At 42.8% G+C, this 25,867-nt stretch overlaps 1 protein-coding gene across 1 annotated transcript in view; it reads right to left on the bottom strand.

The window, feature by feature from the left end:
* Positions 1–25,867, bottom strand: part of ICE2 (interactor of little elongation complex ELL subunit 2) — a gene marked incomplete in the record, with an annotated part of 1,939,141 nt that overhangs the window by 1,491,362 nt on the left and 421,912 nt on the right. Inside the window, 1 exon segment of the mRNA XM_044077213.1 lies at positions 14,480–14,602. Within this exon segment, the coding sequence (XP_043933148.1) occupies positions 14,480–14,602 (123 nt within the window).

The raw sequence follows: 25,867 nt of genomic DNA, 5'->3' as shown, positions 1-25,867 counted from the left end.
TAAGACAGTTCCAGATGAAGCTGCTAAAGATAGTATTAAATTTATGAGGACAGAATTTTGATAAATTTTGTGCAACTCTAATGTTATGGACTTTTGAAAAAGATTTGCAATTGCATATGGTGTAGGTTGGATATATATAGTGGAAGAGTTGATTAATTGTGTAAAGTGGAAAAGATTTATATATATATATATATATATATATATATATATATATATATATATATATACACACACACACACACATATATATATATATATATATATATATATATATATATATATATGTATATATATGTGTGTGTGTGTGTGTGTTGGAAGGCTTGGTATAACAGTGAAACATGAATTATTACTGGTCTGGCATAGAGAGGTGTGTGTGTGTGCCTGTGTGTCTGCATGTATGCCTGTATGCAGCATATGGTGTATCAGAGAACTGTGGAGCACAGCTGGACTGACACCTCCTTGCTGCCTTGCTGTGGGGAGAGTCGTGTCAGTGCACCAGGCTTGCTACAATTACTGGGGGGGGGTTATGAGTTGACATGGTCAGTAAGCTTAGACAACCCCGTGGAAATTGAAGCAGTGTTTTGTGGAGAGGTGGGTATTGCAATGCACTTCAATGGTCCACAGATTGTGTACGTGTCTGTGCATCTCTGCATGCATGCATATATGCTCATATGATCTATATACGGTAACGAAGAACTGTGGATCAATGCCAGACGGACACCGCCTTACTGACCAGCTGTGGGTAGTCCAGCACTAGCATCCATCCGTCACGTTGGTTGACAAAGGCATTATAGTAGTCCTTTATAAAGAGGCTGGTCCAGCTGTTGGCACTGTTGCAATTTGAGTGTCAATATCTGTGTAAATGGTTGAAGGGGTTGAGGGCAGTGTAATGGGGGATAGAAGAGCAATAGTGATTGTGTCAGACCAGCATACCTCACAAGTGTACCTAATTTGGCCTTACACTTTAGTTCTCACATAGCAGGATCCAGAATGATAATTGAATAAGGTTTTGGATTGTCTTGAACAATGAAATTTATTGCAATGTAGGACAAAATTTCATGAATTGGATGCCAATTCATATACTCTACCTCTGTGACCTTAAACAAAGTACTAGTACTGCTTCTTATAAAAGCTTTATAAAGTGGAAGCTTTCTCAGGGCATCTGTTGCTGAAAGGATAAGAGATATGCTTGAAAGTACACAACTAAAAGCTGCGTGATGTTATAGTAATAGAAAGTAGTGGCTCACATAAGAGGCTAGGGAGGCCGTGAAGAAAAAAAAACGATTTGTTCAGTAAAGTTTTGCACTACAGCAAACCACAATTAGAGCCAAAGAAATTGTATACAACCACAAAATAGGCCAGTGAAGACGAATAGATTCCACAAGACACCAAACTGGATCAAAAGCTTATTTAATAACACACATAAACCTCTTAGCACCTCGGCATACAGCCTTTACAGAGTAAAACTTCAAATGTTCAAACAAGCAACCTTGTATACAAACTAAACAATTATTAATAATTAAATAATTACACACACCCATAATTAAATAAAAAACTTTCCAATTACAATCTGAGTTTAAACCTATGGGAACCAGAGTGTTGTATTTAAGAATGAAAACAGTTTCTTTGTATAACAATTTCTTCTTTACACTTTGATTATACAAATCACTTTTAACGATCTAAAACAGTGGCTTTTAAGCCACTTTCATCCCCTTGATGAAATTCTAAAAAAATGGCAAGCAATGGGACTCTCCAGTCTCCCCTTCCTGATATCTCTAAGATGTTCTTGTAAGGGAGATTTAAATGCTCGCTTACTTTCCCCAGTATAGAACTTCCCACATGGGCATTTTATAGCATAAACAATTCCTACTGAATTACAACTGTACATTTATTAAACTTCATATTTTTACCATTTGCCACGGCTTTGTGCCTTTCTCTATAGGGAATAAATTCCTAATGTCCCCATTGATGGTCACTTCTGGACAAACTTCCCATGTATAATCATGTCACCAATACTTCTTCCTCTCTTAAAATAAATATTTATCAATACAGGAAGCAAATTCTGAATACCTATATTTCTAATTAAATAATTCCAATAATATTTTATAATTTTTACTACTGTGTCACAAACTGTATGTAGTGATAAAATGCTTTGTTGCAGTTTCACTCTTTCCATGGGTTTTTCTTATTTGGTTAATATTACCCATACTACATTTTTTTCTTTGATTTATCCCACTTTATAACTTCTAATATACTTTTTCAAGTATATTTGAATCATAACCCCTTCTCAGAAACATATTCTTAGTTTTTTCTACTTCTTGAATAAATTGTGATTCCACATTGCATAACCTTCCCATTCTAAGAAATTCTCCATATGGTAAAGCTGCAACAGTGTGACTAGGATGGCAACTACGTTCATTCAGATACTGATTACCATCTATAAATTTCCTATGTACTCTAGTATGTATAGGATATCCTTCTAACCCTTCCAGCATAACATCTGAGACGGTAACCTTATGTCCTACTTTTAAATCACTAAAACTTAAATTATAATTTTTTTGCTGTAAATAATCAAAAAATTGGCCCACATAATCAGAACCCCCTTGACACAAAAATATTAAATCATCAATAAATCAAAAATAACCAACTACATATTTTCTAAAAAAATCTGAAACGTAGATATGTTGAATCTCAAAATAACCCAAGCCAGGTTAGCATACATGGGGGCAAAAGGAGTCCCCATTACCGTACCTGACAATTGTTGGTATAACTTACCATTAAATTCAAAATAATTACTAATAAGACAAAAATAAATCAGATCCATAATATATACTGAAGCTGGACTATCACTTAAAAAATATGCAAGAGCTTCTAACCCAAATTTATGTTGTACATTGGTGTACAAACTCACTACATCTACCATAATCCAATACATCTCTTTTTGTCATATTATATTCGAAATTCTATCCAAAAAATGAAAAGCATCCTTTACATAGGACTGTAGTTTAGTCAAATAAGGAACCAAATAACTATGTAAAAAAACACCCATATTTTGTGGTTGTATATAAAGTTTTGCACTACCTAGGATGGTTCCTGTTATGCAATGAAAGAATAACTACGCAAAAATAACCATGTGTCCAGCCAGAAAACACTACAGAGTCTAAGGCAAAAAAATGACTGTGTATATTTGCAAAAATTGAAATATTGAGCAAATAAAAAAGTTATGTACTCACTGTAACGTTCCATCTGAGTAGCTGGACTTCATTTGTCTTCAACCTGTGGGTTACGGATCCATATTGGATCAGACTCGTCCGCATATCCAGCATCTGATCAGAGCTCAAAGCTCCTCCCCTTACACATAATGCCCCCATCTCCTTCCTCCCTTTAGATCGAGTTGGCTGCCCAACCTGTTACTCACACCCAACCCAACAAGACCTTGTCACCATCAGAAAAAGCCTCTCAAAACAATTAGCAGGACAAAGGACATCTTGAAGGTGTCCAAATTCTACATCTATATTATCCCCAAACAAATCAGACAAGGTCGGGGGGGGGATGAGGGAGGGATTGCTGAAGACAAAGGAAGTACGTAACTTCTTTATCTGAAGTAGTTGACTTAATTTGATCTTCAACCTGTGGGACAGAGTCCTCAGCTACTATACAACTGGGAGGCCCGCATGGAAGGATATTATGGAGCACGGCGGAGCCAATAGATGCCCTGTTCCTGGATACAATGCCCAGTTGGTAATGTCAAATGAAGGTATGAAATCAGGACCAAGTAGCTGCAGAACAGATATCATCCAGCTACACTATGGACCAAAAAGCCACCGAAGTAGCGATAGATCTGGTAGAATGTGTTTTACCTGACCTGGTGGGGAAATTCCCCTGACAGAATACGCCCGAATAATACAATGGGAAATGCAGTGGGCAATAGTAACTTTGGAGATTGGTTTCCCTAAAAAGGGTTTTGAGTAAAAAACGAAAAGTTGGTCAGATTTACGAAAGGCTTTTGTCCTGTGCAAATAGGATTGTAATTGTCTATGCACAGCCAAGTGGTGTAATTTGTATTCTCCCTTATTTTGAAAATTTGGAAAGAAGACTGGGAGATTGATCATCTGATTAATATTGGCTTCTGATGCTACTATGGGAAGAAAGGATAGGTTAGAATGCAAAGACACTATCCTTATGAAAAATCATATAAGGAACCATGATCGATAGTGCCTGAAGTTCTGACATTCTCCTGGCCGAAGTGATAGCAACTAAAAAAGCAGTCTTCCAAGACAGAAACTGTAAATCTACTGAAGCTGCAGGTTCAAAGGGGGGCAAGACTAAGGTCTGAAGCACTAATGTAAGGTCCCATGGAGGCATACCTTCACAGGGGCTCTTAAAAGAAACGTACCCTTAAGAAAGGTCTTGCAATGAAGTCATACTTTCCCCTACATGAAAGTTAGAAATTGCAGTCAGTTGGACTTCAACTGCGGACGAACTGGTGCCTTGTTGAAAAATCACACACAAAAAATCCAACACCGCAGAAACTGGAGCAGTAATGCAATCCAATGCACGGTGCGAAGCCTGTACAGAAAAACGTTTCCACTTGCTATGGTATAACCTCCTGGTAGAAGAGTTATGAGCAGCCACCAGAATGTTTTTAACGGGAGAAGATAAACCAGGACTCCTAATAATCAAGGGAACTGGAGCAGCCAAGCTGTGAGCTTCACACTGTCCATGTCTGGATGGGGAATCCCTGAGAGATGAGAAATGAGATCCGAAACTGGATCCAGCATCCATGGTGGATCTACTAGATGAGACCATAGAGAGGGAATCCAGACTTGGCGAGGCAGGATGGGCAAATGAGGATCATGAAGCTCCCTAGCCTGCAAGCTTTCTGAAAAAAATTTGGTATTAAAGGTAGAGGAGGATAAGCATACAGAAGACCAGGAGGCCAAGCATTAATCAGAGAATCTCTGAGGGCTTTCCCCGATGGGGCTTCAGAGCAAGGAACTCGCTGCATTTCACTTTGGAAGGAGATGCAAATAGATGACAGCAAGGCTGACCCCATTTTTGAAAGATCTGTTCCACCACTGAAGGATTCAGAGACCACTCGTAATGCATCAGGATAGATCTGGTGAGCCTGCCTGCTAGAATGTTGGACCGTCCCGGAATGTGTGTTGCTACCACAAAATGGCCAGTGGAGATCACCCATTCCCACACTCTCCTTGCTTTGTGACAAAGGGGGTAAGATCTGGTTCCCCAATGTTTGTTGATGTACCAGACCAGCAACATGTCTGTCTGGATAGCAACCATCCTTAGAGGAAGATGGGCATGAAGAACCTGCAACAGTTGAAGCACCGCCCTCATCTCCAGGATGTTGATATGCAAACTGGTCTCAGATGGGGACCACGTGCATTGGACTGTACTTCCCAAACAGTGCCCCCCCCCCTCAGCTGAGAGGCATTCATAGTCACTGTGGCCTTGGGGAATGACGGAAGAAAGGGACATCCCCGGACTAGGTCCAGGGAATGAATCCACCACTGAAGAGTCCTTGCACACTCGGGAGATTCGAACAGGATGAGACAATGGCAGATCTAACAAGGACCATTGAAATGCCACAGTACACTGAAGAATCTGCATATGAAGGTGCCCTAAGGGTAGCAGATTGATAGTAGTCACCATAGACCCAAACGCCCGCAGTACCACTTCTGCTGTCAGAGACTGAACTTGTAGGATGTAAAGAATATGCAGCTTTAGGCTGTGTATCCTTGTCTAGAGTAAGGAAAACATTTGTTTGAATAGTGTCTAATCGAGCCCGAATAAAGTCTAAGGTCTGAACTGGGATCAGCAATGACTTGCGGAGATTTTTGGTGATGCCTAACCTCTGTGCTAGGAGAAAGAAATAATCCCTGGCTTGACAAAGTTGATGCTTGGAAGGGGCAGCGAAGATCCAATCGTCCAGGTAAGGGAAACCTGAATACGCTGAAGCCTCAGGTGAGCCGCTACTACTGCCATCACCTTGGTGAACACCCTCGGGGATGTGGTGAGACCAAAGGGAAGGACTCTGAACTGATAATGCTTGGCTCCTAGCCGGAAGCGGAGGAACCTCCGAGAGAGCCTGTCCACCTTGATATGGTAGTACACGTCCTGGAGGTCGATCGAGCACATCCAGTCATTCGCTTGCAAGAAGGGCAGGATGGATTGAAGTGTGACCATCCGGAATTTTGCCTTGGCATCTGACAGGTTCAAGGTGGATATATCCAAAATGGGTCTTACATCCTCCGTTTTCTTTGGCACTAAAAAGAACTTGGAATAAATGCCTGATCCGGATGGTCGAGGGGGACATTTTGGTTGACTCACTTTATTAGCAGCTTTTCTATTTCTAGTGCTGCTTCCTCCCTTTGCACAGGTGGGATCTCAGAGATGCTTCAGAAGAAGGGGTGGTTCGAGGAATGGGATTGAATAGCCCTTGGATATGATCTGCAACACCCAACGATCTGTTATGGATTCCCATTCCGTTGGGTGTAGCGATAACCAGCCCGACTGCCTCAAGAGAAGAGCAGTCGGGCAGCCCTTCAGGGCTGCTGCTCGGGTCGGTCAGAGAATGGTTCTCACGACCTGTAATTTCTCAGAGCCCCCTCTGCCTCTAGGGTGGTGTCTATCATAACCTCCTCTGCCTCTAGGGGATGGTGAGTCCAGACTGTCCCGGGAAAACATCCAAGACTTCCAGAACCACATCTTCTTAGCTCCTCCCCAATTCCTAGAAAATCATCTTTGAGGGGAGGAGAAGCAGATCCCGACAATAGACAGCGTCTTCCCGTCCTTCTCACTCTGGAACAAAGTATTGCGTGCTGACTTCCCAAATAGGGAGGAACCGTCATATGCAGCATTGGTGAACGACACCTTAAAGGGTTCCAAGAACTGACATAGCTGGAGCCAGGCATGTCGCCTGTTGGTAACACCTGTACCAGCTGCCCTAGCAGATCCTGTGGTAGCATGGGAAATGAGACACATGGATGTGTTAGCAACTGACTTCAGAGTGGCCATTCTTGTCTCCCGCCAACATGGACTCAGGGGTCGACTCAGCGATCTCCTTCACTAGGTCTCGATGCAGCCAAATCACGTGTGCCATGTAATTTAGCGTTCTTCCTGAGAAGGTGCCTGGAGCACACACCCGCTTCTCAAAATGATCCATCATCCTTGACTCTCTGTCAGGAGGATGGACTGAAGAGCTCTCCTGAGAGAGCTCTTTTTTAGTGGCAGCTGCCACCACCATAGCATCAACCGGGGACCCTTTGTTCCAGTATATTCTATCCGAAGGGGGGGGCTAAGAACTTTGTCCAGGCGCTTTGGGATGGGCTCCATAGTGTCGGGTTCCTTCCATGCCCAAGATGTTAAGAGATCCACTAAGGGATCAGCAGGAGGGGACACCCAGAAAGTAGATGGGCCTGCGCTGAATGCCTCAAGAAACACAGATTTGTCTGAGGTTGGTTTTGGGCAGACCACCCCACCTTTGTGGGAGGAGTTCCATGATGTCTCCAAAGGAGACATCCTCGGGGGATGATCGGGGAGGACCTCCCCCTTCCTCCAAATCAGTGTCTTTAGTGAACGACTCTGGTGGGGGAGCCAAAGTGCCTCCTTTTGCACATGCATTTGCGAGGAACCTCCATAGTGGGGATCTCTGGGGAGGACTAGCCAACGCCCTGCTGCTCCCAAGCAAGAGAACCTCCTGAGGCAAAATGGTGACAGGCTGTCCCTGAGATGGCAGGATGGCTGGGACCATACCCAAAAAAGAGGGAGTTGGGGAGGAGTCTGAGGACAAGATTGTCAAGGGTCTTGACGAAACCGACAGTACCCTCTCCACCACATTAAAGGATGAAGGAGAACGGACATCCTGTGAAAGGCCAGTAGTAGCTGCCCCCTTCTGACCTGACGAGAAAGTCAGAGCAGAGACTCCAGGTGCTGAGATGCCAAAGGGAAGACTGCGCACCAAAACATTCTGAGCCAACAACTCAGAGACCTGGTCAGATATGACCTGGTCAGATCCAACACGCTCAAGGCAATGGCTGGTGCTGAGGTACAAGGTACCGTCAGTGCAGACCCCTCGACCCTGAGGGTCCTCGGATCCAAAGGCTCCGAAACCAACAGTTGGATCGGAGAAGGAGTGACTGGGGTAAAGAATGACTGAGCTCCCTGCTCCGGAAACAGAGGAGGCAGGCAAGACTCTCATCTGGATTTGGGTGCGGATGAACTTCCGCATCAGCCTATCCATCTCTGCTTCACTAAGGCTTCGGATGGAACAGGAGGAGGAGGCCACTGACACTGGTCTGGACTGACGGTGGGGGGAAGCCCGCAAGGGAGACCGATCCGGGACTCCTCTGGCTCAAGGGAGAACCTGGGAGAGTAGCAAACCAGTGCTTTAGCTATGCATGTAGCTAAAGGAGGACCAAGACATAACTAAGTATTTGGTGTCAGAAATCATGCATAGTACTGAGAGGAGGTGATTTGGTAAATAGAACCGAATCAAATGAACAGACATGGATTATAAGGTTTTAGGCAGACAAACCACCTGGCCTGAATAGTAAAGTTTCTTTGAAGCAGTTTCTCAAAGCTAGAGCTCTTAAACATTGATTTTATTAATGAATTATTTCTGTCATTGTGAGGTCAGATAGTGTATGTATTTTTTAGCAATTCCACTAATTTATTAAATAATTTAATGATTTATTATATATTTACATTTTTTATTAATAATTTGCTGCTATAATGCCACTGAATTTAAGCTCAATTCTTATCTATGCTGCTATTACTATTTTAATGCATTAACACTGTATATTAAGAGCCAGTTTTTTTACTGTGTTACAGCATTTTAGAGGTTAAGTATGCAATTAAGTTATCAGCCTATTTGACTGGCTTATTTGAATGTATATAAGCAAGTTTCTAATGTGATTTCTTATTCTAGTCTGATGAAGCGAATGATATCCGTGAAAGCACTTACTTGTTTTCCTTGGAATAAATTACCTTGTGACTTTTATTCAGCCGTGTGGAACCAGTGTTTTTATCTAATCTGCCTTACTTATCACATTATTTGGTTCCCTAGTCAGTTTTAGAGGCCTTTGTTTTTTGAGATGGGGGGAGTAACTTGGTCAGGAACTGACAGTAACAAAACTGCTCTTTGTAAAAAAAAAAATCTTTATCTCAGTAATTTGCAAGCTTATTTCAGAAAAAGTGTAGTACATCAGTAAGAACATTTGTACAACTCAGCACAGAACACTAGGTGACACGATCTACTGGCTGTTAAACTTGGCAATATTTTTCAGGTTTTGCATTCTAAGTGAATAGAAGTCTGATCTGACAACAAAGAGTAGGGCTAATTGTTCTCACAAATCAGGGCTGTCATACTGCATTTTGGGACAGATTTAGCCTTTCAAAGAAAAATACTCTCATTGGCATGTCTGCTCCCATGAGGGCAAACAGGAGGAAAAAAAAATTAAGAATAAATACTTTAGTTGAAAGCAGCTTTGGGAGGTACAGAAAATCACGAGTAGATAAAAATATATGTTTTTTTCACCATTTACCCATAGTGGTCCTTTAAGCACTTCAAAGATGTTTTAATTTCTGAATTTGAAAGGTTAATACTTAACTTTCTCATATTCTTAAAATAAGTGTGCAAAATGTTTAACGTGCGAGTCTAGCAGTTCAAAATTCTAAAAGTTAAGGTAGCATGAAAATAAGCTCAACTAAACTCTCTCCCAAGAATCTGTCAAAAGCTGTCCTACCCTTGTCAGAAGGAATGGGGTTAACATTCACAACATGTTTAGAAGAAGACTTGCATAAAGATATCATCACTGCAGGATATGATTTAGAATTAGACAAGAATTCATGTGTCTGGGGTACTTTATATAACCTGTCAGACCTTTGTGGGGGCAGGGAGCTGACTGTCAGACCTAATGCAAGCTGTTAAGAAAACCTCCTCAGAAGAAGACAGCACAGAAGAAACAGCTGCAGGCTGAGGAACTACAGTTGTAACAAATAATACTTCTGCTGGGACATAAGGATTTCCTTCTGTTCAAATGAAATGAATCGCTCATTTTGTTAATACTGTCAGAAAAATATAATTCTTCTGGAGGGAAATCAGAAGAAAAACTCTCCTCAGAATAAGAACTGTCAGCTTGAGCATTAAGAGAAAGCTCCCGCTCATTTGGCAAGATAATTATTATCATGGCAATAATAATCAGTATTAGATGGTTAGGGAAATCTTACTCTTTTTTAAGTTAGAAGTGAGGGAAAATGATTCAACATATTAAAAGCAGAAAGTAATCCCTTGGCAAACTGTGGCAAATTCTCCCTGTACATAGTTAAAGATGCAGGAGAAGAAACATTTTTAAGTTTCTGCTTTTACTTCTAGAAGACTCCCTGGAACAGACCCACTCGTGACAGGAACACTAGCCCAAGGAAGCAGGCACCTTACTCTGGTTAAGTGGTGCAACTTCACCAGCTCCCTCCCCTAAGCCTGACAACAGTGGTTCTCCCTTGCACAGTGAGGGCACCCTACAGCTGCAGAGAAAGTGCCAATTGCCCATTCATAAATGGCTTCTCAGGGTGCTATGCTACAGGGATCAGCAGTAAAAGAGGAGTGATTTGAGGAACCAGTTTTGGCTACAGCAGAGTCACCCACCAGGAGTTGAGGCAGTGATGGAGCCAGTCGGACACCCAAAGACTCACTAACAACTTTCTTCTTGCAGATCGGGGGAAGCAAGAACCGCACAGACATGCAGACAAATATTCCATAATCTAGCCTGAAAGGAAGCTTCACAGGTGGGAAGCAGCACTTTCATGAGTCGGTAAAGCTTCTGACAGGAAACTACCTATTCTGAGGAAAAAATTTGGAAGTCAGCCCCCTAAAGCTTAACAGCTTGTCCCTGTACCCTACCTCTACATTAAAATGCAGAATATAAATAAAAAATAAATTTTTACACATTTCTCACAAAAAACAAACACATGAAAGCATCCCTTCAGCAGCACGACAGTTCACAGAAAAAAAAAATGCATTTTTCGGAAAACTAACAGTCTGTGGCTTTCCTCATAATCTTACTTTCCAGCTTTGAAAGGATCATTAACCAAATAGCAGTCCCCCAAAGTCCACAGAGGTGAACCATTTCGGCAGTAAGAAAGCTCTAAAGCTTCTGTCACCCAAACTGCTTCCTATATGTGTCAGTAGAAACCTGGGTACTTGAAAGGTGCCCATTAGCTTTGGAATCTGGCCAGTGGTCATATTCCATGCAAAGGTTCATAGGTAGGTACTAGGCTATTAGCCCTAGGGCCTATATAAGCCTAGCCAAAAAGGTACCCTGGCTTTCGCCACCCAAAAAAATTATTTTCCTGTGCCCCTGTCAAGCAGAGCCACAGAAGTGATCCCCGGGGTGAATTTCCTATTTCCCATCCAATCAACAAGATTTTTCTTGAAAAGTGCTAATGAGGAGCCTGTTTGACATAGATAGGTAGTCTGTCCCAGAGTATGGGAAGTCTCTGGGACAGGAATCTATACCTCCAGCATGTTCTGTTTATTGTGGTGACAAGGTTTAGGTCCCTCAAGCATGTAGCTTGGAGGGATTGGGATTTCTTTAAGTGGAGCATGTCCAACAGCTCTGGGTTTAACATAGCTTTGCATGTTAGGCAGCGATCACCTCCGAGTAGGCTTATGTTTACCTAAGTAAAGCTGGAGTTTTTTGAGACGGTCTGCGTAGGGCATCTGTTTGAGGCCAGTAATACTCTTTGCGAGGCATTTCTGTGTCCTTTCCAGTTGTTGTAGATGTCTTGTGAGGTACATACCAAAAGGGGTGTTGTACTCTATATAATGGGTCTAATGAGTGATGAGTAGAGGGGAACAATGACCTATTTTTTTCTGGATGAGAAACCTTATGCGATGAGGTGAGCCACGTAGAAGGATTTCCTGACCACTGTGGCAATGTGATTATCAAAGGAGAGACGACTGTCCACCTGTGTCCCAAAGTCTCATCACACTTTTGGCGTTAAGTAGACTACCACTTATGTGGTAGTTCATGGGTACAGAGTTTTTACCAAAGGGGATGACGATACACTTTTTGGCATTGAGCTTCAGGCCATGGCTTTGACACCACATCATTAGGAGTTTCGATTATGGCTCCTAGTTTGCAGTCATCTGCAAACTTTATTAGCCAAAGACCTTCGGTGTTCGCCTGTATTTCAGAGAAGTAGATACCAAACATGAGAGGACCCAGGACTGAACCCTGTGGTACTACACTTGTCACTGGTCTGATGGTCTGAAGTCGGATTTTGAGTCTGCTACTTTCACATTGTGGGTTCTGTCTGTGAGCCAGTTGGCAACCCATCTTGCAACATAGGGATTTATACCAAGTTTAGTGAGCTTATCTATAATTCTAGAGTGGGGGATGGTGTCGAAAGCCTTGGCGAGATCTAGATAAGCTATGGTTTTGGTGACTGCTTCAAAGAAGTCAATCAGGTTTAGGAGACATGATCTGCCTTTTACAAACCCAAACTGGGTAGGGTCCAGAGTTTGGAGATTACCAATATCTTTGTTTATAAGTTCCATGATAATACGTTCTATGGCCTTGCAGACCAGGCTCGTCAGACTAATGGGGCGGTAGTTCCCGGGGTCCGTCGTGGCTCCCCCTTTGTAGAGTGGGATACCGTCGCGATGCACCATTCAGTGGGCACAAAGCCTGAGGTGAGGCTATGACTGAACATGGTACTTAGGTAGGGTTCCAGTTCATTCTGTAGTTCGTGTAGAACACAGCCTGGGATATTGTCAGGTCCCATGGATGCTGTATTCTTGGCTTTGGAGAGTGTGATTTTTACCTGTGCAGCCGTGATTACAGGAACTTTGCATTCTTCCCGTATAGAGATGGGGCCTCTAGGGCATGAGAGGGGGGTAAAGTTAGCACTGAACCTATCTGCCAGGATGTTGGCAATATCAGTTGGTTCCGTATATTTTGTGCCATTGTGCTGTAACTCAGAGCAGATCCGAGTGTTGTCATTGAGATTCTTGACATAGCTACAGAATGCTTTGTGGTTGCCTTTAGAGTCAGTGGCAATTTTGTTTTCGTAACTAGCTTTGGAGGATTTTATGAGGGATCTCTTCTTACTGAGGTCAACTAGGGAGTTCCTCCAGTCATGGGATTTTATTCTTTTTTGCAACAGTTTCTTTCTTCTGCTGTAGAGTTTGTTTATGGCAGAGGACCACCAGATTGGCTTCCTTTTTTTTTTGAGGATAGCATCTTGATTCTATTAGGGATAGCATGCACTCGTGAAAGTGCTTATAAAGTGCATTTGTGTAGGATTCAGCAGTCATACCTCTATTGTTCGTCTGCTTACATCTAAATGTTTCACATCTTGATCAAAATTTCTACTTCTTGCACCCAGTTGGACCACTTGGTTCTGCAGAATAGAACATGGATATTTCTAGGCAAAAGCCCTAAAATCCCATTCAGTTCTTCTTGGAAATCCCTATTAGCCTCCCCTGGTGACAGCTGGGCTGTAGGTAGAAGGCCAGCTTACTGGTCCCTGGTCAGCCTACCCTCTCCCCTGGTGAATACCCCTTCTCTCTCTTAGCAGATCCTCCAACCCCATAACTGCTGCCTCCCGAGTGGAAGTTTGCCTCCACATGCTAACTTCCTTTCGGGCTGCATAGCGTGAATACACTAGAGCGGGCATGGCCAGCCCTGACTTCCACAAGGTAAATCCCCCATAATGTTCCTGCTAGGTAACACCTGTATGGCAAGCCACAAACACCCCAACTCCAATAGGCAGCAGAGCTGATAACCAAACTTTGGCTACCTGTGGGGGTAGTCAAGGCTTTCTCCCTGTATGCCACATAGCTGGATCAACATTTTGCAGCAATTTTTTAATCAGTAAATAGAGTAAATGAAAATAAACTGGAATCTCAGTGAAATTCTGTCTATACAGTAGTATCAACAGAAACCAATTTATACAACCTACATGATTTATGTATGCTAATTATCATTTATGACAACGCCTACAAGACCTTTAGGAAAGCTCTTAAAAATTACCTCCTGACGTCTGCCAAGTTCTTTCTAAACAACCCTCTTCCATAGCTTTCCCCCTCACTAATTTACTAAATTATGACATCATACTATTTAGTCACTGTATTAAATAACTTACTGCATAATAAACGTATCAATAAACCACGTATGAATAGCACTCACTATAAATATGCCAAAAATCAAGCAATCTCAATTTCTACAGTTAATCTGCAGTTTGTCCATTAACACTTGTAGTTAACTGTCTACATTATGCTAAATATTCATCAATCTTAACTCTTAATCTTTAAACAACAAAATTTGTTTAGTGTGTAAATATTGCCAGCTTCAGCTATTTGTTCATTTTGCTGAGTATGTGCTCTAGTCACAGTCTGAAAACGGTTTAATCTGTGCTACACCAGTTAAAAAAACACAAAAATAATTATTTCACTCACCGGCTGTGACTTTAGAGCCATTTTTTCTGGTGGATATAAAGCTAGAAGACGACTGTAGTCTTTAGTCAATTCCAAATGTGAAGGCAAAGGCGGAGCATGTATCTTGGCAAATGCAACAGTTCCCTACAAAAACGGGATTACATTTAATAAAGACTGCTCATTTTAGATCATCTACAAGGACTACTAGTTCAAAACTACAAAAAATATCAAGACAATATATTTCAGACAAACTATTACACTAGTGAGGCTCAAAGCAATGTGTTTTTTTTTAAACTTCTGTACTACAGGGAATTCGGAGAAAGTGTATCTACATATTTTTGCAGCAAAACCAATTCAGGCAATGCAGTCCCACTCAAGAGTGCCATCCTACAGGTACAGCTCCATACAAACAAGGGTTTAAGTACAATTCCAGCAGCTTTCCACCTGGGTTACTCAACAGCTTTGAGAAAGTGAATGTGCACAGGACTGGAACTGCACCATACCAGCCAGTCAAAAGGAGGAGGGTGTGTTAGCTTCAATGACAAAAAACTACCTTTGCAGGGCAATGGTCACGCTCTAAGTCAACTCAAGAAGCATCTGCAATAAAATTGCCCAGCTTCATGCATTCTTACCTTACATAATACAGATTTCCAAAATGCAGTTGAAACCTCACATACCCAAGCCCAAAGTCCTCACTCTTCAGCCTTTGAACATATTTAGCAGCAGAATGAACATGGCAAGTGCAGATCAAGTATCTTTAATAGGTGAGAACAAACTCACCTGCACACTCCTCACACTTTTGGCCATCAACCACCACAGCCAGGAGTCTATGCACATCAAGAATGAAAAAATGCAGAAGAAAAGGGGAGACCCTCAGCCAGAAGGGAATTCAAAACATAAATAAATAAAACAGAAACAAGAGGGTGTTGGAGGGAGCGAATACTGCAACACTGAAGAGAAGGACATCCACTGTTAAGGTAAGATTTTACATAAATGTATTATGTCCTTCTGTATCACTGTTGCAGTATTCTTTACTAAAGGGAGAGTAAAAAAAGCAAAATGGCTCCATCAAAACCTGTTCTAGCCCTAAAGACCATATCCAGTTTATAATGCACAGTAAAGGTATGCACTGAAGACAAAGTAGCTGCTTCAAGGATGGAACTGGTGCCCAACAATTGAAGAACGCACCAAAAAGGCAAAAGCTCTAGTGGAATGAGCTCTAAGAGAAGTAGACAAAAATTTGCCATTAAAATAAAATAAATGGCCTTAGATATTCAGGAGGAGATGGTTTGCTTACCCAAACCCAATGTCTTGGGATGAAAGGAAACAAAGTTGGTCAGACTTATGAATGGAGTTAGTGTTACCCAAATAGTACCTGAGCTGTTTGCGCATATCCAAGGTATACAGGACCCTCTCACCAGCAGACTGAGGAGAAAAGAAAAAAGGAAAGGAGTTGTACTGTCTGATTCAAGGGCAACTCATTGACCACTTTGGGCATAAATGACGGATTTGTAAGAAGGGACACCCTGTCCCTGTGAAAAACCCAAAAAAGGAGGAATAGCCATAAGTGCCTGAAGGTCAGAAACCTCGGAGCCTGAATGTATTCTTCCAAAACAAAATTAAGGTCCCCAGGAGGAGGAGGAATAGGTTTCCTTGAAGTTCGAAGATGTAGGATGCCTTTGGGAAATTGTCTGACCTCAAAATGAGGAGCCAAAGGAGGATCCATGGCCAGACAATTAGAAATGGTCCCTCACAGAAGAATAGGCCAAGCCAGACTGGAGCAACTCACACAAATCTGACAGGCCCAAAGGGACCCCTACTGATAAAAGGGCCTGGCTATAAGCAGAACACCAGAAAGAAAATCTTTTCCATTTGTACATGCAAGATTTTCAGGTTGCAGGTTTTCTTGCCTTCTGTAAAACATAAGCACGTCTTCAGAAAAGAGGCGCCTAAAAGGGATCAAAACCCTATCACCCACAATGTCAGTTGGAGAGTGGACAAGTGAGGATGGATGAGAGACCCTTTGACCTGTATGAGGAGGTCCAACCAGTGAGGTAATTTGTGGTGACTGCCCCTAGCCAGCTGCATTAAGAGGAGAACAAGTGCTGCCTTGGGCAAAAGGGAGTCAACAGCAAGATTTTTGGGAAGTCCAACTGAATCGTCTGCAGGACTCTTGAAAGTAGAGAAAATGGAGGGAAAGCATAAAGAAACATCCCCTTCCAAGGAAAGGAAAGGAAAGGGTGTCCTGTCTTCCAGACTAGATGGCCTGGCACTCTGGAACAGAAGAGAGGCAGCTGCCTGTTCAGAAGGGAGACAAAAAGATCTACCTGAGGAATACCTCACCAATGGACAATGTCCAGAAACACATCTCTGTGATTTATTTGTCAGTTTGTGTTTTGTACCTGCTCAGAGAGTCTGCCACTAGATTCTGAAGGAATGTATACTGGCCTGAAGATATTACTGACAACTGAGAGCCACCTCAAGGCCTGAAAAGCCATCCTACAGAAGAAGTAAGATTTTGTGCTTCACTGCTTGCTGACATCACTGTAGTCTGCGTACACCTTCAAGGGGCCTGGAGAAAACAAGGGGCGAAAGGCCTGAAGGACCAGAATCAGAGCTCTCACCTTTTTGATGTTGATATAGTCCAACTTCTGACAGGGAGGCACAGACCCTGACCTTTCAGGTCACCACCTGAAGCCCACCACCCCATGTTTGAGCCATCAGTGAACAGTTCTAGAAAAAGGAATGGAGGCTGAAAGGGCAGGCCTGGGTTGAGAGCAAACTGTTGAATCCACCACTCAAATTCCTTCTTTAGACAAGGAAGGAGAGGTATTGAAGTCCATAGGATGGCAATGCGACAGCCGAACTGACTTGAGGTACCACTGAAATTTCCAAATATACAGTCTGGCAAGAGGGAGCTTTGGAAAAGAACAGGCCATGAATCCCAGTGCCCAAAGAAACTCTCCGGCTGGAATGGCATACAGAAGAAGGAGAGACTTAAAGGCCGTCACTGACAAAACTTTTGGAGATGAAAGACAGGCCAGCATTGGCACTGTCTGAACAATGCATCTCAGATGCACATGAATCCTGATAGGGTAGACTTCTGGAAATTGATAATGAACCCCAGACTTTGAAGAACAGAGATGGTGAATTCCAGATCCCGTAACAGGCAACTGGGAGAAGGTGCCTGAAACAACAGGTAGCCCAGATAAGGAAAAATCTGAATCCCTTGGAGCCTGCAGAAAGCAATCAGAGGAGCTAGGCATTTTGTGAATTACCCTTGGGGCAACAGAAAAGTCAAAGGAGAATGCAGAAAAAGAAAAATGAGAGGAAGAAATAGAAAACATAAAAACTTCCTGAAAAGAGGGGTTTGGCATAACGGTTAAGGTGTTCACCTCACAAACCTAAGGTACAGGGTTTGGTTCTCACCTTCAAGAGGGAAATTGGCTAGCCTTCAAATGGCCCACAAGGGAAGTTAGCCTAGTTTTTACATATGAACCAAGGGTGAATAGGGATATGAAGGTAAGCATTCTTCAGATCCAAAGACACCAGTAAAGCCTGGGGTAGTAAAAGAGGAAGCAAGGTTTGAAGAGTAAGCATCCAAAAAGAGTGGACCTTGAAAAAGGTGTTGAGCCTGGAGAGATGCAGAATACGTCTCAAAGTGCCTTCATTTCGAGGAAACAAACATCCTGGAATAAAAACCCTTCCCCACTTGGGAAGGGGGACGGGCTGGATGGTTCCTTGGTTTAACAAGGATCCTAGGACTTCTTGGAAATTAGGAAGTTGCTCTAGAGGATGTTGAGAAATGCCTAAAAATAAAGGAGGAAGAGACTTCCATACCATGAAGTAACCCTGACAGATGATGGAAAGAACCAGAGAGTCTGAAGTGATGAGAAGCTAATATGGAAGACAATGGGAAAGAAAGTGACAAAGGAACCTGGTCAAAGGGAAGGGGGGGACAAATTGTCAAAGAGTAGCAGGCTTATCAGGTAAAGGAGGCTTCTTGGCCACAGAAGCCTAAGAGGCCTTAGCAGAGGAGAATTTCCTGCCATCATTCCTGCCCTTAAGAGTCCTGACAGGGCTGCCTATGGACAAAAGCAGATCTAGAAGTATAGTTCCTCTAGGACCTCAGGGAAAGTAGAAACAAAAACATGTTTACGGTCCCGCAAGGCTTTATCTTTCTCTTGAACAGACAAACAGGTCAGCAGCTGCAGTCCCAAAAAAGATGTTTTTTATCCAAAGGAGCATCCAACTACTTGGACTTAATGCCCTCAGGCAAAGACAGGAGACAAAGCAAAGAATAAAACCTCATTACAGACTCAAAAGAAGCAGCCCTGGAAAAGGCATCAGCAGAATCACAGCTATATCTGATACAATGGTGAACCAGTTGAGAAGCAAAACCCAAGATGGATGAGGCAAAAGATTTTCCTTCAGAATCAGGGAGGTCAGAAATAATGTGAAGCAATCAAGGTCAGAACATATCTAGTCATACGGGTCTAGCAATTAATAGCCCTAAAGGCCAAAGTAGAAGCAGTCTAAACCTTTTTACCAATCCACTCCACTGCCTTACTATCCTTATCAGAAGCAAAAGTTTGGAAGAGTGTAAGAGTTTGGAGGGTTTGTCATAAGAGACTGACACCATAGCATGATCTGCAGAAGGACACTTAAAAATTGGCAATTCTCAGGGACCTTATAGAACCTATCAAGGTTTCTAAGGAGCAAGAGTCAAGAATCAGGAGACCTGGAAGCAGCAATTAAAGTGTCTAACAATGTAGCCAACACAGGAGAAACTGCAGTGGGTTTAGGAGGATCCACCTAAAGCAACTCATAATAAATCCTCTGAACATCACACACCTGGGAAGACTCCCACTTAAAATATTCCATCATCCTCAAAGGACATTTCCTCAAAAGGAAATCTGGTCTAAGAGTACTCCTCATTGGATCCATAACCCCCTCCCCCCATCAGAATGAATCCTCATCAAAGGAATCAGGTTCCCTAGGCCATTTAGAAGGGGTAGAGGTCCAAGGAGGAGTGGGCCCCAAAACCCCCTTGAGGAGGCTTCAGGACCATCAAGGCAGAAAACAAGCACTCAGTAAACTCCTGCCATTCCTTTGAGGCCGTTAAATAAGATGAGACAAGCCCTCCCAAAGATTCAACCTACCAAGACCCCAATCTCCTCAAAGATAATCATCCCCCCCCTTGATGCAAGCAACCCCCAAGATGCAATCCTGCAGCAAATGCCTGCAAAAAAAAAAATGAGCTCCAGAAAACTGGGATGGGTGCCAATGACCTACAGAGCCTCTGAGTGCTTGACCCAGGAGATTGCAGTGACCCCCAGAGACCGACAACCAAAGAATGGAGAGAATCTTGGCCTCTGAGAACAACTTGGAGAGTGGGAGGGTCTTTCTTGGCCTCCCATCTTAACAGTGCTCACTGTGCTAACTGTTCTACCTTCAAGTCCCTGCTAGCCTAAGTTTAAAAAAGCAAAACTTACAAACAGACAAAAAGGGAAGACAAACAACAAGGACATGAGAGAAGGGCAATCATGAAGAGAGAGATGATGATGGTTTCCCATCTACAGTTTCCTTCTTGATGACATGAACTTTAGGTAAGCAACAAATGACCAAAGAAAAAAAAACAAAAACAAAAAAAAACAAAACATGGAAAGCCGGGGGGCACTTAAGGTATTCAACACAGCAACAAGACTCACAGTGGGACTGATGATGGCCGGATGAGATGTGGTGGATGAGACTGGTGGCAAAGAAGTTCTGAGTAACTGCATCTGTGCATCACAGGGTGGGGAGTATATGTGTGTGGAGGGCATGTGTGTGATATACGGCGCATACAAGATCATTAGGCTTTGGTATACTGGCAGAACGTTGGGGGTAGTATAAAAAAAAAAAAAAAAAAAAAAAAAAAAAAAAAAAATAGTAGCAATAAGATGCAACTTTGCATCTTTTTGCGCATCTGAAAAAGCAAAAACAGCTAAACAGCAAAATAGCATAAATTAATTTCTTTCCTGGGAAAAAAAAAATCGCTGTTGTGAATTCAGGATTGTAAGCTATTACATGGGGTGAAAATCAGGAGTTGTTTTTTTTTTCGCGTTCGCTGATTTAATATAGACCCGAAAACATACTACAACAGTATCTTTATGTCTAGTGCTACCAGAAAGCTTGAAAGAGGAAGAGGAGGTAACAAGGTGTGAAGTGACATGATTTTGAAGCTGAGCAGAATCACAAACAGGTTTAAGAACGAAAGACCCAGAACTGGTCTCCAGACATTTTCTTTCTTTAGTATTCTATCTTGGGACAGCATGAAGAATCGGGTGAAAAGAGAATCTTGATCTGAGGGTGAGAATGACCCTCTGAAAGGATGAAATTTCTCCCACTGTCATCTGTAACTGTTGCAAAGAAAAATGGAAATTCAGACTTTCAGTCATTCAGACTTGTTGGACTGTACTTGCTTTTGCGAGGTTCAAGGCTTCTTTTTGGAACCCTCTTGTCATTTCTCAAATATCTGTTTACCTACAAATTGTTGGAATTGTATTGTTTTTTGACAAATTTGGATGAGGAGTTGAAAAACCTCTTACAAAATTTGTTAAAGGACGGCTGAAAAATATTAAGAGATATCCCTTTCTTCACACTTTTTGATCACCTCTACAGCACACAGGCCAAAACAATCTCTAGCCAAAATTTTTTAATTTAAAATCGCATTTTTATCATCTGGGAAGTTCTGAGAATGCAGCCATACAAACAATAAAACAGTATCAGTGGCCATAGCCCTGGAAGTAGTAACAACAGAGTCAAACACACACTGCAAACAATGAGTAGCGACATGTGCAATAGAATAAACTAAATTACTTAAAGCAGATTTTTCCTCACAAGAAGAAACAGCAGATAAAACATTCTTCATACTTTCACAAACTAACATATGACCCTGATCATTAAAAAGTCTGAAAATCAAAGTTACAAAAATATACACTTTTCCCCCATGCCTATCAGTAATTTCCCATCATTCTCAAAAAAATAGGATTGGAATTAAACGTGGTTAGCAGCAGTGGGATCAACTAAAGCTATAGCTGCTTGGTTGGGTTTGGGAACAGTGTATAAAAATTTAAGACTGAGGAACTTTATACATCTTATCTGCCTTTTTAGGGGCAGCTGGATGATGGCCACAAAAATTTCAGGTAGTAACCATACATCCGCTAAAGCTGACAGAACAGAAATCTCAGTATTCACTCACTGAAATCACTGGCACAATCTAGCAATAGTCTCAGAAAACCCCCATTGGAAGAATAAAAAACCGAGCTCCGAGTCTGAATCAGAAATCTACAGAAAAAAATATTTGTCTTCACCTTTCTGTTCAGATTCAGACTCTTGAAAATCTTCAGGAAAAAGTACAGTTGTGTACACTTACCATAAATGTAGATGTTGGAGTGTATTCACTGCTGCAGTCATCACATTTAGGTTATCTGCCTGCAGGTAGCCCTCAGTCGGCCTGAATACCATAGTCTTGGATTCCTGTGTCGGATGCTGTCTCTTCTTCCATGACGTCAGGTTGTCAGGGGTATAAAACATGCAGCCGATGCCATTACATCAGTTTTTTTTTGCCCCAGATATCAGGTGCCCCCACAATGGGAAGCAATTTTATGTTATGGTACACCTCCATCAAAAAGCAAATACACCAGAAAACTTAAATTTACCAAACAAGAAGGAAAGGTAGAGCCAAGAGAAGTCAGGGGGCTGGAGGGAGAGTAACCATGACTGCAACAGTGAATACACTCGAACATCTACATTTATGGTAAGTGTACACAACTGTACTATGTTCTTCATGTTTCACTGTTGCAGTCATCACATTTGGGTTAATTCCCAAAGCTAAGGAAGGGAGGAGGAATTTAGAGAGCATTAGGGCCAGCTATTAAGCCCTGCAAGACTGCAGTAGCAAAACCAGCTCTGGATTTAGAAAAAAAGAGGCACACGGTAATGCTTGGTGAAGGTATGTACAGAGCTCCAGGTTGCAGCTTCGAGAATGTCCCTGGTGGGGACTCCTCTGAGAAAGGCTGCAAAGGTAGATGAAACCCTGGTGGAGTGTGATCTAATCCCCTGCGGGGTAGGTTTTCCATGGTGCTTGTAGCAGAAATGAATGCAATGGGCTATCCATCTGGAAATGGTTTGCTTTTAAATGGCCTTCCCCACTGCCCCTGCAGCAAAGCCAACTAGCAGCTGTTCAGATTTTCTGAAAGGCTTAGTCCTGTCCAAATAAAATCTAAGTTGTCTGTGCACATCCAGAGAGTGCAGTATTCGTTGTCCTTTGTTTTGTGGATTAGGGAAGAAAGTAGGCAAGTGAATGGACTGATTAAGGCCACACTAGACACCACCTTGGGCATAAAGGAAGGATTGGTCCCGAGGGAAACCCTGTCTGCATGAAAGATAATGAAGGCTTCCACTGTCATGAGGGCCTGTAATTCAGACACTCTTCTTGCTGAAGTGATGGCTAGAAGGAATGCTGTTTTCCAAGAAAGGAATTTCAACTCTGCTGTTGCAACTGGCTCAAAGGGAGGGAGAGTGAGCTTTTCTAATACAAAGTTAAGGTTCCAGGCTGGAGTAGGAACTCTCCTGGGGGGTCTTAAATTTTTGGCCCCTCTAAGGAATTGTTTTAGCAGAGGGTGAAAGAAGAGGGGTGGCTCAGTATTATAATGAGCTGAAATGGCAGAGGCATGAATTTTAACTGACGAGAAGGATAGGCCCTTGTGGAGCATTTCTGTTAAGTACTGCAGAATATGAGGTAAGTTGGGCAGTGCCCATCCCCTGAGTCAGGCTCCAAGAACAGTATCTTTTCCACTTTTCAGAATAGAATTTTCTACTACTAGGCCTCCTTGCCTCCAGAATGACATCTAGCACCTGCTTACTGAGGGATGCTATTGGAGAGCTCAAGGAATTAGCCAGGCTGCAAGGTTCATGGTTTGAAGCTGAGGGTGTAGAATCTGGCCCGCCTGCTGGGAAGGGGTCTGAGGCAGGTGCCATGGTCCCAGCAGTGTCATACTGCGCAAGAAGGGGCACCAGTGCTGGCGTGGCCAGTCTGGTGCAATCAGTATTGTCCTTGGCTTGTCCTGTTTGATCTTTAGCAGAACCTTCAAGAGGAGAGGCAGAGGGGGAAAGGCATAAACAGAGAGGCTTTCCCAGGTAAAGGACAGAGCATCTACTTTCCAAGCTTGACTGTAGGGAGTCCTTGTGCAGAATCTGTCCAATTGGTAGTTCTGGGGGGAGGCAAACCGGTTTACCTCTGGAGTCCCCCATTTGTTCCTCAAGAGGTTGAATATTTTTGGTTCCAGTTTCCATCCGTGTGGGTCTATGAGATTTCTGCTTAAGTAGTCTGCCAGTGAATTTAGCTTGCCTGGCAGGAATTGAGCTTGCAGGTGCTCTTAGTAGTTCAAGGCTGTGTTCCACAGAGGCATGGCTAGTCTGCAGAGAGGGTACGAGTGGGTCCCCCCTGCTTATTTATGTACCACATAACTGTGGTGTTGTCTGTATTTACCAATAGTTGTCCTGGAAGAATGCGGTCTTTGAAGGCTGTCAGGGAATTCTGTACAGCTAACATTTTGTTTTGCTTGATATGCAGGTGCATCTGTCTTGGGTTCCATTTGCCCTGAATACACTGTCCTGCCAAGTGAGGCCCCCATGCATAGTCTGATGCATCTGTTAGGGTTTAGGTGGCAGCGGGTTGAGTGAAAGGGAGCCCCTTGTTGTGGTAGCAGGCCTCTGCCCACCAAAGCAACTCTGTCTTTATACAAGGAATGATAGGAATCATTGATTCCAGGTCCTGAGAATGTTGACACCATAGGCTTTTTAGATACCATTGTAGTTTCCTCATATGCAGTCTTGCATATGGAATTAGTAGAATGCAAGGAGGCCATGAACCCCAGGGCTTGCAGAATTTTCCTTGCAGATAGCTGGGGTTTTGTGGCCAACAGTTTGAAGTAGGTAGTCAAATGAACCTGTTTCTCCGGGTCTATGTTAAATGTTCGAGCATCCAAAATGTTGAACATTAACATGGTCGAGACCAAATGTTCGACATTTGGATGTTCAAAAAAACAAAAAAAACAAAAACACTAAGTGTAGGCAGGGGGTAAGCTGCACCCCCCCCCACTTAAATATACCAACTCCGAGTCCGCACTTCAGTGCAGAAGAGTAAAATTCTCCCTATCTGCACCATACGGTGCCGTTGAAAGTCTATCTTCGAGCACTCATAATTTCGAACGTTTGGTCTCAACCATGTAACGTTTGAAATTTTGAGCGTTCGAAGATTTGACAGGTACCCGTTTCTCCGGAGTGAGGAAAACCATCTGGGAAGTTGTGTTCAAGCTTGCTCCCAGGAAAACAATCTGTTGGCAGGGTACTAAGTGAGATTTCATTTAGTTTATGGTGACACCAGGGAGGTTAGAAGTTTCTTTACAAATGCCAGATGTTGTAATAGCAAGTCCTGGCTTTCTGCCTGAATCAGACAATCGTCCAAGTATGGGTATATTTGAATATTTCTCTGCCTGCAAAATGCAATGGCTGGAGTTGGACACTTTGTGAATACCCTGAGCGCAGTAGATAAGGAAAGGGAAGTGCAGAGAACTGATAGTGCATGGAGCCTGCTCTGAAGCGTAGGTATTTCCTGCAAGATTCCCTTATTGGAATGTGCAGGTAAGCTTCCTTTAAGTCTAAGGTTGCCAACCAGGCATCTTTGCCTAGCATAGGAAGAAGCTATTGAAGTGTTAGCATTTTGAATTTTGGGATTACCAGAAAGGTGTTTAGAATAGAGAGGTCCAGGATAGGACGGCAGGAGCTGTCTTTTCTGAGTACCAGGAAAAGTCTTGAATAAAAACTTTGTCCCCTTTGTTCTGCTGGGACAGGTTGAATAGCCCTGATACTTAGAAGAGAGAACCTGCTGTTGGGCCCCCGCCCACTGATTTGGGGGTAGGTCTGGCCAACTGTTTGAGGATGGTAGGGAGTGGAAATGGAATCTGTATCCTTGGGAAACTATATTCAAAACACATTTGTCCTGGGTAATGAGTTCCCAGTTTTTTGCATGCAAGGCGAGTTTTCCTCCTAAGGGAGCAAGCAGTTCAGCAGGACTTGGGAGGGTTAAGGTTAAGTCATTGTGCCATTTTTCCATAGGGGGGTGGTTTACTGCTCCCTGCTTTGGAAGTGGGAGCTGTGCGCAGTCTGAGACTGTAACCTAGGTGGTCTGCTGTTTCTTGGTTTGGACTGAGAGACTGGATAGGACCAATTCTTTGAAGGCCAATGTCTACTAAATCTGGGAAGCTGTACTTGTAGGAAATCCCGTTTGCATAGATTTAGCTTTTTCCTCAATCCTTTTGAGGACGACTTTTGCTTTGTTGCCAAACAGGAGGTCTTGGTTTA

This window comes from Protopterus annectens, chromosome 7.part0, assembly GCF_019279795.1.
Source record: "Protopterus annectens isolate FY-2018-M chromosome 7.part0, PAN1.0, whole genome shotgun sequence".
NCBI lineage: Eukaryota > Metazoa > Chordata > Ceratodontiformes > Protopteridae > Protopterus > Protopterus annectens.
The sequence above is the reverse complement of the archived record's forward strand: the minus strand, read 5'-3'. Positions and strand labels throughout refer to the sequence as shown.